General features: G+C 32.8%; 1 protein-coding gene across 1 annotated transcript; it reads right to left on the bottom strand.

The window, feature by feature from the left end:
* Positions 1 to 8,924: 8,924 nt before the first annotated feature.
* Positions 8,925 to 10,284, bottom strand: LOC126802909 (probable membrane-associated kinase regulator 4). The gene has a single exon (XM_050530624.1). The coding sequence runs from the start codon at positions 10,279 to 10,281 to the stop codon at positions 9,163 to 9,165; it is 1,119 nt and encodes a 372-aa protein (XP_050386581.1). The 5' UTR covers positions 10,282 to 10,284; the 3' UTR covers positions 8,925 to 9,162.
* Positions 10,285 to 13,151: the final 2,867 nt, after the last annotated feature.

Genomic DNA, 13,151 nt, shown 5'->3' with positions numbered 1-13,151 from the left:
AAAAACAAATAATTCATTTCAACATGCTACAAAATTGTGCCTTCCTTAAATGTACAGATAAGAACCTAATGAAAAGCTTTATAGGTCAAAGTCATTTATCTAATTCTTTCTAATCTAGACTTGGATCGGAAAAGTCCTTACGTACCATGCTTAATACTACTAATTATAGAAAACACTTGGTGTAATTCTCTCAAATAGTAGTCTATCTAACTAAAGAATGGACTCAAACATGCATATTAACCATTGCACATAGCAATTAACATGTTGTTTCTAGAATTGTTCAACCATTGAAGCATGATTTTTTCACCACTTTGTAGCACTAATTATTATCCGTTTACTTTGTGTCTAACAAATAACAACCACCCTTGGTAAATTAAACAAACACACAAAAATACTTAGCGTGATTCTAGCATGCAAACTTATAAACCTAACTAAAAACATTTTCCTAAACACATAAAAGGGCACAAAATTGCAACATGCATCATCAAATAATTATTGAAATTTACGTAATAATATACTAAAAATCTCAAAAATATTAATAAAAATATTCTGAAAATTCCATTTCTCCAATTACACAACTTGCAAATCCAAACAAGCAAATCACAAAATAATTCACATGTTTTTACATACAAGAATTGAATAAAAATGGCTAAAGACATAGTAACACTTTGAAGTGTTCCATAGCGGATTGACAACAAAGTGATGAACTCGTCTTTGCTATGGTGGTGGAGCGTCCTTGACTTAGCGCCTTAGAGCTTGTAGAGTGGTGGATGGATGATGGTCACGGCCTTGTAAGTATTGGAAATCTAGAAAGTGAATTGAGCAGAGTTTCGGGAAAGGTTTTCGGTCAGGGAATGATCATGAAGATGTCTCACAAGCTCTTTATTTATACTTTATAGAGGAACACTGGCTAGCTTTTGTCAATCATACACTTCAACATTTGCCTACATGAGAGATCTCATCACTTTAAGGGGTTGTATTCAATCTGGATTTTAAAAGAAGTTGCATGACTTTTTATATTCCATAGATTGTGCAGACTCTATGGGTTTTGATTCCATATAGATTTCCACATACTCTAATGCATTCTACTAGCAAGATTTATTTAGATTTTGATAGATTCTTTTGCATTCTATTTTAAGACCCTACAACAATGTCGCTGTAAATGATCAAGTATGAGTGCAAGTCATCATCAAGTATGACTGCCAATGTAAATGATCAGAACCTACCTTCAAATATCAGTGTATTGTGAATATATATCTTCAAAATAGTAATTAGATCACTAGTTTGAGAAGATGGTTTTTATATCTTCATAATTGTAATGTCATTTCCTGCATTGTAATTCCCTACTGAAATAGCAGTAGGATATTGTGCACACACATCTCATTCTTCCCATATTCTACCATGGTTTCTCAAAACAATAGAAATCACATGGATATGATTAGAGGTATAAATAACTTGTAGAACACACTCCTGAAGATAAAGAGACTCGAAGCATTGCGATTCCCATATAAACAGATAAAGAACATAATATGAGATATATTTATTACATGATTATGTACATACTTTCAAAATTTGCTATTCCAACTAGACTCATGGATTTACATGTTTGAAAAATCAAACTTGTGAACCTATTTACAATTCTCATTCTAACCAAAGTTGTTTCTTATTGGTCAAAATAATGGTAAGATATAATTCATTACATTCCCTCAAATGGTTAAACTGGTGCTGAGATGTACTGGCACTGCATCTGACATCTACTGCATATCTTAGCATCATATGAATCATAGTGAATAACCACAGGATATCAACTGATAAAGACAAAAAAAAGTGATGCGTACAACTAATAAAAAAAGCATAGAGAACTAAGAGAAGTCATATAAGACAACTTATTTGTCTAAAGAGTTTTCAAATGGTGCATAACGCTGGAGCAAAAATCCATCTTGAAAGAGAAAAATAAGCACGCAAAAATCCATCTTGAAGGAGAAAAATAAACACGTAAAAATCCATTTTTAAGATAAAAGAATAAGAACCCTAATCAAATAAACATAAGTTGCCCATATATATTAATAGCAGGCAGAGAATGCAATCTTGAATATCTTAACACATAAACGTTCTCCTCCAAGCACAATGTAACATCTAATGACAATAACCTGTGATAAGTGTAATGAGAGTATGAGACCTTCTATTAACACAGTTTACTTAGTTAAATGCTACGTACCTATTCAAACTTGCAAATCCATACTTTTACTACCTCACTTTTTTCCAACTAATAATCCATATTTCAGTTTTTGTAGGCATCTATAACGAAACAATGAGAACATATCAGAGATCCCGAGTTATCAGACATAGCAAGTACCTGACCTAAAGCAACATTTTTTTTAATCTTTCTACAACATCCAACACAAACATGTATTGAAAAAGTAAGGTCCAATGTCAAATTAGTAAATCCCTCTGAACCTATGTCACTTTTGGCAATGTTCCTGCCCCTTTATGAATCCTTCCCACATAAAAAAATAGAAAATTAACAATATAGAAAAGAAGATAGCCCCTTGGCTGTGAGACCGTGGTAAAAACGTACCTGAGGAGTTGACGACGATGTGACAAGAGTGACTGGCCACTCAACCAGAGGAGGTACCCCTATCATCGATCGTCAATACTAAATAGCTCTGGAGATAGTTCATGGTCGATTTAACTTTTATCGTTTTGATTGTATCTGGTGGAGAGGAATACAAAGTCTGTCAAAATCTCATGTATGGAGGCCATATTTTTTATAGGGTTTGATATTTATACTAAGCCCCGTAGAATCTTTCATAATCTGCAAAACTAATAAAATCATAAAAAGGCGTTGGAGTTTTGAATACCAAAAGATTCAAAAAAACTATTTGAAATCTTAATTGAATACCACAAGATTTTAAAAGACTTTTAAAAATCTGAATTGAATACGTCTAAACTCTCAAAATCCAAAACAATTTAATAAATTCATTATTGAATACACCCAGTTTTTCCGTTTTCTTGGTTATCTATCACTTATGACTCTCTGATAATGGGACAATGCCTTTTAGTTTTCTATAACATCTCACTTATGGCCTTAATATTTATTTTTATTCCCTTCTTCATTGCTTAGTCAAAGATCCGTTATTTGCATAACATCCCACTCATTCATTTTCTGATTTCATCTTTCTTTTCCCAACCATGCAAGGTTTTCTACTAGAAATTTTGAAAAATGACAATTATTTGGTTGTCAAATTGATTTCTAACCTGATTTTAAATTTAGTTGAAAACTAACCATATGAAAAGTACAAATAGTCAGTATTACCCTTAGTGTACATCTCGTTGTTTCTTCATTAATAACAAGATCGATAATCACCGACTATATATGTCGGCTTGAACCTATACGTACTGTCAACTTTTTTAATAACATGATCGATAATCACTTGTAAGATCTTTATCTTAGTGTATCTAATCTCTATAATTTGATTAGTTCCTCCATTCCTTTTGTTCGATTAAGAGTTCATTCCTTCGGTAGTTATAGATCCAACAATAATGGACCAATCCAATCTCCCATGACTTTTAGAACGAGAATTTTTTTAATTGACATTCCATCCTCTTGCCCGGTTTCTCTTTTCTCAATATCAATTACTCCATATATTACACCCACATGGCTACACCTAAATCCCAGCCAACTCATCCTTCATCCTTCAATATATCTTATTATGGCCCCTCACTCATGGCAAATTAGCATGTTTAATCTTTACAGTCTCGTCAATCAATTCCTCATAGATTCAACCTTTTTTTTGGATGATAATTCACAGGTTAGCAAAGTTTTAGTTGGCATGATTATCAACGATCTCAATCTCAACTCAACGAAAATGCAGCAAAATATACACTAAGGGTAATACTGACTATTTGTACCTTCATATGGTTAGTTTTTAACTAAATTGAGAAATAAGGTTAGAAATCAACTTGAGAACCTAATGGTCATTTCTCAAATTTTTTTTCCTACAAACAAGGAGGAGCATATCGGAATTCTTTTTAGAGAAAATATACAAAATTAAAACTCTAGAGTCTAAAAATAACATAATGACTCAACAACACAAAAATAAATGAAAAACAAAACTAAATTGGGGTATAAACTCATTAATATCGTCACACTTTGTGTTTTTATCAATTATTATGGAAAAACAAATGAAAAAAGCCAACTAAAGGTTGTTTGTCATGCACTCATGCACTCGATAACATTTCATCATCTCAAATTGAATATGTTAAGAACGCAAAATGATCTGTGGATCAACAAATGACATACATTTACTCTTTACCTCATATATATATAAAAATTTCAAAAGCAGAGAATCAGTAAAAAATGTAATGGCATTGTGAAACAATTGAGAGTTAGATATGTCTTTTAGCTATTTTTAAGAGACAGACATGAGAGTATTCAGAACTCGTGTTTAGATAATTGGCTGAGATATATTGATGGTGAATTGCTTAATCTAAGGTTTACTTTGAAATTAAATATTCATCATGAAATTGATGTAAGCTGTTTGAGCAAAAGACTTCTTAGTTCTTGCACTAAATTAGGTATTAATGATTACTATCCATTAGATCTACCAGCGATTAACAGTTGAATATAAATACAATTAATTAGTTATTTCTTATATATATATATATATATGTGTACACACTATGAATTCATTCTCTCTCTTTTTTTTTTTTACAATTCTTTAGAATTAATTATACATGTTAACTACCCGTTTTGTAATATGAAATAATTATTGTGATTTCTTCTCATAATTACGAAAAATTAGAAATTGCATCAACATTTTTTTCGTATGGACTACCAAATTTATCTTGCATTCATAGACATACAAAGTCTAAACTATTTGACAATTTGCTCAAAATAGAAAATCACAATGAACTGATATACATCTTCAAAATTATTCAATCTTCAACTTCAAAAATCAAAATAGTGAGATTGAGGTAGAGAAGAGATTGAAGTTTCATTTCATCGTGCAATGTCAAAAACTAATCGTCTCTCTTTTCTCCCTTTTTGAGTTTCAATAGGAAAAGAACTATTCACTCTTAATTGTATTCCAAAAGGAGCAGTAATTATTACTTTCTATTATGTCTTTGAAGTTTAAACAGGAGTGTTAACAGTTTTTATGAGTTATCTTAACCGTTAATCGCTAGTAAATCTAATGGATAATAATCGGAGTATATTATTAACTATAATTTGGGATTTCACAGATCTACCCCCTTGTATTATATATGCAAAGTGCTTAAAAGTACATTAGACTAGTAGACTTCAAACACCTGAACTGGTAATGGTAATTGCAGCTCATTTCCCACCATTTCCTTTTAATAAGTGGGTTCATAGTTCTTTCATTTACTGCTCACAATATCACGTTGAAGGTATGCAACCTCTTATGAGAAGTTCATGTATAGCTTGTCTTAGATTTTTATCAAGAATCCATGCCAACAAGCTGTTTTTTAGACCTCCCTCATCGAAAAATTGTGATTTATGTAACAATGTTCATACAAAGATTAAATAAAACTTATGATAACAACAATGATAAATATTTCTTTGTTGCTACAATGGCTGATCTAGGTGGTAGGTCGTCTGGCTTTAAGGCTAGACAGAATTTTCTTACATATAAATGTAAGTGTTTATTGGTAACCAAAGCAGCTTTGGTTTAGTTGGTTAAGTGTCTAATTCATTTTCCTTCTTATTTGAGGTTTGAATCCCACTCGACGCAGTTTTTGAGTTTTCATCTTTATTTTCACATAAGCGAATAATTTCTTCATCCTTTAAAAATTCATTAACATGCACGTTTTTTTCATTCTCATTTTCTTTAGGGAGTTTCTATTCATACCTCCCAAAATGGTACATACACCTCTTTAGTCAATGGACGTCCAATGCGCTTTTATAAAATAGCTAAGTGCTATTTAGACCTCTATATTTTTCCTAAAATACTCATTGTTCAATTAAATTAATAAAATATTATATGTACCTCCACAATTGTTAATTATACCTCCTTTAATCAGACCTCTATCATAGTGATTTTTTTGTCCATTCAATAAGCTCTTAGTTTGTCTAGATTCATAGTTGACTTGTTTGTTCAAAGTTACATTACATTGCCAAATTTATTTATCTAAAAATTCTTTAACATCATATCATTGATTATGATCATTACAGTGAAACTGAAAAATAAAGTCACTGTAAACAGAAACTAAAACCTAAAAAATTAATATCGATACAATATGCACATTATATTTCGAAAAGATAATGTCTACAGATTACATAACCTTTGAAACTAACATAAAATTTTACTTAAATATTAATTGTGAATGATTTTGGATATATTGTTCTTGGATATTAAAATTTTACTTAACCATCGATTGAATATTTTCTCTCATTTAAGATTTATGCCGTATGTACTGGAATAAGAGTTGAGATTTATTTTATTTTATTTTATATTGTAGTCTTAATATTTGTTGTCATTTCACATGTGTTGATTTTGTCAAGGTTGGTTTGAAAAAAGGAGGTGTATGTGCCATTTTGGGACGTATGAATAGAAGTTCCATTTTTTTCACTTTTTCTTTACACAAAATACTTGATACACCAAAAAGTTATACCAAATATTGATATCAAATGATGTGGCACTTGCCTTGTCATCAATCTTTCTATTAAGAGACTAATGATATAGAAATAATACAAGTAAAAAAAAAGGTTAAATATAATCAAAATCTATCAAAACCAAACAAACAAATTTTCGAATAAAAAACCAAATGATCGTCAAAGAATAGAAATCTTTACTATCTTTTTCTTTGAGTAAGGATTCCATTCGGGTGCTTCTATTCACACCTCCCAAAACAGTACTTAGACCGACCTCCTTCATTTTTCAAATTAGTACTGACTTTGTCAATTAATGAAAATTACCAATACATACAAATATAAGAATTAAAATAAAAAAACAAAGATCTCAATACCATATATTTGATTTCTCAAATTTTTTTCTTACCTTAATAATTTCAAACAGACTCCTCCCTCATCTAACTAAACTATGATAATATCGTTTCAATAATTCACATGCATCCAAACAAAAATATTGTTCTCATTTTATAGACGTTTATTTTTTTTGTAAATTTTTAGCTGTTTTATTTTTCCAATTTATTGTGATCTGCCCGTTTAAATGCATTTTGTTGTTATAAATGTAGATAAATTTTATTTGTTAATTATACTGAGAAACTCGATAAAATTGTAATATGTTTAAATCAATTGAATGAATTTTAAAGTAAAAAAATAGAGATTTGTTGATTTTATTAGAGTGTGGGCATTTTGAAAAAATTAAGAAGGTGTAAATAACATTTTAGTTATTTTTCAAAGTAAATGGGAGGTCCCGACCTCCCTTATGTTAGCAATTTCTTCCAAATATAGCTAGTGAGTTGGCACATCCACAGCACTTGGAATAAGATTTTGGTATAAATGGTTGGTGTCTCTAGCACTCCTTTTTACCTTTTTACGGTATAAATTTGCCCTTTTTATCTATTGTAATTTTATTTTTCTCATTTTCTTTTATTATTTTCTTTTTGACCCTCCCCTATATATTATTATTTCAATTTATCATTCTATGTGGTATGAGTATTTCTAGCAGATCATTTTTAAGGTAAGACTGTTGACACCAAATGAAGACTTTTAGTTATAGTAGTGGAGATAAGAAAATTATTTTCACTTTCATTTAATATTAACATTGAAAAGGTTTTCTCATGTGCACTTTGTTATTGTTTCGTGAAAAAAATTCTTTTGATGTGTCTCATATGCAACAAGAAATTACAAAAAAAAAAAAAAAACTCTTCCCCTAGACATATACCGGATTTTGAATCCGCCTCTATGTTGCTAACTTTCCACATATTTTAACTTTTCAATGGGTATGGATTCTGTGTTATGTTAAACTAAAAAGATGAAGCAATAACCATTATTTCCTTCTTTTGCCCTCTAATCCTGTCAAATTTCTGGTTGACATGCTCACTCAATTTAAGGAGTATAACCCACTAAGATTATTATGGAAAAGCAAATGAAAGTAACCAAAAGCCAACTAAAGGTTGTTTGTCCTGCACTCGATAGCATTTCGTCATCTCAAGTTGAATATGTTAAGAACACAAAATGATTCTTGGATCAACAAATGACATGCATTTACTCGTACCTCATATATATACAATTTTCCGAAAGCAGAGAATGAGTACAGAATGCAATGGTATTACACTACTGTGAAACAATTGAGAGTTAGATATGTCTTTTAGCTATTCTTAAGAGACAGGAGGGTATTCGAAACTCGTGTTTGGATGATTGGCTGGGACATAATGATGGTGATCTTTGCTTAATCTAAGGTTTACTTTGAAGTTAAATAAGTATTAGTACAAATGATAGAGCTGATTGATCAATGATACAATGTTTGTATAGTAACCATTCTCTTTATCCAGTAATCAGACACTGTAATCTTCCTTATAAACAGTTTTAGCCTGACTTCGATCATGTGGAATCAGGAGCCACAAAGATATCTGACCTCCTTCACCTCAAAAAAAAGAAAAGAAAAAAAAGGAGCCACAGATAATGTAGACTTGGTTTCCACTCTTTCGACAGATCTAACTACTGCAGCACTGATGAAAACTTGATAATGATGATGGCATGTTTTCTAAAGTAGCTAAAATAATTCAGGAGTATATGTTCAGTATAGCTTCGTTTTATCCTACACTTTCTATACAGCTGTTCGGAATGTAAAATTTGTTAGGCAGTTGAACGTGATCTAGAGAAAATCGATCAGCAATGTGGGGAATTAGGACTACGTTTAATGTTGAGCTGGAAGAATTTATCTAGTAAAAAAGAAAAGAAACATGAAATTATTGCTTGTTAAGGAAAGACAGAATATCAAAAACCACTAAAATAGAGGTAGCAAATGACTCAAAGCACATCAATCAATCAAACTGTTGAATGCGATTTGAGGTTCTATACTAGTGTAGGACAGAAATATCATTGAGGCTTTGAACAAACTATAACAGGATTTTCCTGCTTGGTAGTTTTAGAGGCAGTGTACCAAACCATCTCCATTCAGAAAATTTGTGAAGCAAGTTAAAGAAAATCACAGCAAAACAAAGTTCTCTTTGTTCTCATCCCCGGCAAAGATGTGGTCCTTCCTTGTCCTGACAAGGTGACAGTGAAGTTGGCAATGAGTAAAATCCAACTTCACTAGCAGTCTTTCTCGAACGAAGTGTTTGCTGAGATTGCTTGCAGTGTGCAATGGCCCCCTGAATTGAACTCTCCATTTCTGAATTTGCACTGTTGCATCTCTTCAGAAACTTTGGCCCCTGAGTCCCATTTGAATGATTTGAACATGATATTGAAGAAGCTGATGATGATGATGAGGAGGAGGAGGAGGAGGATGAGGAGGATGGGGAAGTAGAATTCTTTGATGAATGTCGCTTGATAGCTAACGAAAATGACCTTCTGTGAAGACCAGCACCATTTTCATTGAACTTTTTCTTGTTGAAGCTCCTCATGCCAGAAGCAGACATTCTATATTTATCCTTCTGAATTTGTCCAAAGGGCTTTCTCTTTCCCATCTTCTCATACTTACTCAAGTCCTCGGATTTCATAACCATTCCTTCATCTGCATTCTTAGCTGCTGCTAGAGCACTGGACTCATTAGAGCAACCAGTTTTGCCAAACAAGGACTTAAGATAAGCCCTTGAAGCCTTGAGCTTAGACCCAAGTGAGGAGTACTGCTTCAACTTTTTGGTCCAAGACTTTTTGGAGTTTTCATGGACATATCCAAATCCACTTTCTTCAGTTGCATACTCGAATATATACTCATCCCGGTTCAGCTCTCTGCTTACTTGACAAGACTCAGCAGGTGAGATGTTGCAGGATTCAAATGGTGTACTCATTGTTGTTGGAGTTGTGAAAGTAGTAGCTAATGGGGTACTATAGAAATCTTCATATCTATCTTTTGGCTTATGGCATGAAATGGAGTTTTGGAGTAGTTTTTCAACCATTTGTAAACGCGGTGGGAGGTGAAGAGGAAGGAGCTTTCCTTTGTAGAAAAGTTCATCAGCTGGTGAAGTAGTTGGAGGCTCTATTTCTAGTGAGCTTGATGACATTTGAAACTCAAACTCTCTTGGGTGTGGAGGAGAGCTCATGGAATGGGAGAAGAAGGCGGAGTATGAACCGACTTCCATGTCTATGTAGTCATCTTCTGAAGGATTATAGGATAAGTGTTCAACAGCCATCACTACTTTGAGTACTTTCTCTATGGTGTTAATACAAGAAAGAATCTGATGTTTGAAACTTGGAAGAGAAGTATTTCAAATGAAGCTGAGCTTTGTGAGGGTTTTGAAGGGGTTATGCAGCCTTTTAAAAGGGTTCAAAGTAGCAGTCACTCTGTTTATTCCAATTTCCACATATACAATTTCAAACATTATATATATGGAGTGTGGACCTTAGTTTGTTGGCCAATTTCTTTAATTAATTCTGTTTTTTTTTTCTTGAAGAGAAAAGGTTTTCTTGTGGCTCATTTCTTTTGGTTATATGTAGAAGACAAAGAATTGACTGGGAGGAGAAAAACTGCAATGGTTAAGCAACTTTGATCACTAGGACTTAATCATATAAAGTCATTTGGGACCAAACAGCTAAAAAGCATATAACGCTAGAATTAATAAGCACCATGATGGCATGATGTAAGAATGAGTTCATTTTGATTCTTCAAGCTACTAATCATCTACTTGGCTTTTTTAACTTAAAATTGTTTTTGGATTTACTAGATAAAAGATCTTAATATCTGAGACTTTAGTGCATAGAAGCAGAATAATTCAAAAGTACATGAAAATATAAGCTATTCTATTAGCTAGTGAGTTAAATACTCATCAGTTAGGATCATGTACATGAAAATATATACATGTGTGTAGTTACTCCTCAAATTCAAATTGGGAACCAACTCACATCTTAAAACCTGGCTTTTCTGCATTCTTCCAATATAAAACTCTCTCTCTCTCTCTCTCTCTCAACATGAAAAGCTCTTGTAATCAATATAGTAATGAAGTACTTAGAGCTAAAGAGACACTTTTATCTCTCAGTCCCCCTACTAATCAGAAAGCAGAACCTGAAAATCACTTCTAATCAATAGAGTAATGCTTATAGTTAATTAGAACTAATTAAAGAATGACTTTATGCTACTTCACCTGATGATCTGCTAGCTACTTTTACTGAATTCCCGGGTTTGTTTTTCACTCTGATATTTAATGATCACGATAAAGAAAACAAAACGAACCCAACTTTCTAACAAGTTTTATCAGTACGTGCACACAGAGCTTTGATGCTTTTGGATCTTCCATCATGAACTTGGTTTTCTTTAAACAATGGAATGAGAGCTTAAGTAGATAAGATTTTTTTATAGAGGAAGAGAGTGAGAGGTGTGGAGCTCATCAAAAGACAAACAGAATCCGACATTTGGTGGTGGGATATGGAAATTCCGGATGCATTGCCATGCGAAGCTCGAGACTTTGATTATTGTCTTCTTCGTTTAACCTAGCAACTTCCCGACCTTTACGTTCAATCTTTTTCTGTCCGTTTCATTTTTCAATTTCAACACACTAAACAAAGCCATGGGGATTCCCTCCTTCTCCAAAGTCCAAATGGTTGGTTATGTCTAGAGAGCTATCTTAGACACTAGTGATGAAAAACAATGGATCAATATATTCTATTGATATCAAAATACATCGTTCATTGTTGGTATTTTGACTACTATTTTCACAAGTATCGCCATATCATTTTCATTTAGTTTCGATATAAATAAGAGAATAATCAGAGCATAGGAGCATATAAGAATATTATTTTTTTCAAGTTTAAAACCATGAATGAGCTTAATGTCTATGTATTTAATGTAAGATTTTTAATGTGTTGAAAGACTAACGTCATCTTTTAGAATTGTTCAGAGTCTGCTATGCATTCTTTTCATCCTTACAAGAAGCATCACGATATGTCTATTTTCTCTATTCTTGGTATCTCATAACTGTCTGCCAATGCTATCAGCTTCATATCGTCCTTTAATTAAGGGTTTCTTAGTTGAATGTTTGCTATTTGCTAGGAGTTTTTTATATATATGGTTTTGCATGTGTGGGTGTACACATGTCAGATTGAGCTTTTGTTTATTCTCTTTGTTGGAGTATCAGACATAAGAGGTCAAGTTATTTTGTCTCTCTCCTTTGTTAGTTTGATTTCAATAAATTAATGGCAGTTTGCCTATTAGAAAAAACATATTAGAATGACGATGTTATTCACACTCTTAGTTTGTCATTTTATGACACTTCTTTTACAAGTGTTTCAAACTGAAAAATTTAAAGTTTAGAGTACATAGTGGCAAACTAAGAGCGTGAATAACAATTTCGTGTAGGAAAATGGCTAGAAACGAGTAGTTTTGAACTGATATTTGGGAACGAATGTGAAGAAGTACGTTTAATGTTGGTTCTTCATCAAGACAAATGACTTTGGTAGGATCCCCAATTGTCTCCTATAGCAAGTGTTTCCTCTTTATCCTTGGACCCTCCAACCTCAACTTAATCTTCAACTCTTGCATCAGCAAATTTTGGTCACTGACCAACATATTGCATTATCTATATGCGGGACAAACTGGATCACAAGTAGATCAAGCAAAGCAAAGCCACAAGTTCTACATAATCGACCCACAACCTTAGATTGAGGATTATCTAATTGGTTCCCTGTTTGACAAACTAGAGCCTCTCCGATTCAGTGTACGGGCAGCCTTGCCGGCTATCCCACCAGCACCGAGGGTTGAAGATTGCTAAACAGTTCTCAGCATCACCCTTTAGAAGTCATTCTACAAACTACTTTTAGAGGGGCTTTGTGCAAGAAATTCCCAGTCCACTAGCTTCTGTACCCTATTGCTGGAATCATAGGACCTGGAATAATGATGATGCTCTTGAAAGATGAAAACTAAATTGCTACTTCTATATTGGGATACCATTCCTAAGCTGCATAAACAAAAAAATCTGAAGGCACCCACATTCTTACCTGCACAGCTGCACTCCTCCATTTCTTGGTGTGGAAGCATGGGAGGCCCGCTTAAAGTTAAACGTCAGAAGGG

Source organism: Argentina anserina, chromosome 7, assembly GCF_933775445.1.
Source record: "Argentina anserina chromosome 7, drPotAnse1.1, whole genome shotgun sequence".
NCBI classification, from domain to species: domain Eukaryota; kingdom Viridiplantae; phylum Streptophyta; class Magnoliopsida; order Rosales; family Rosaceae; genus Argentina; species Argentina anserina.
This window is presented reverse-complemented; position numbering and strand designations above follow the sequence as displayed.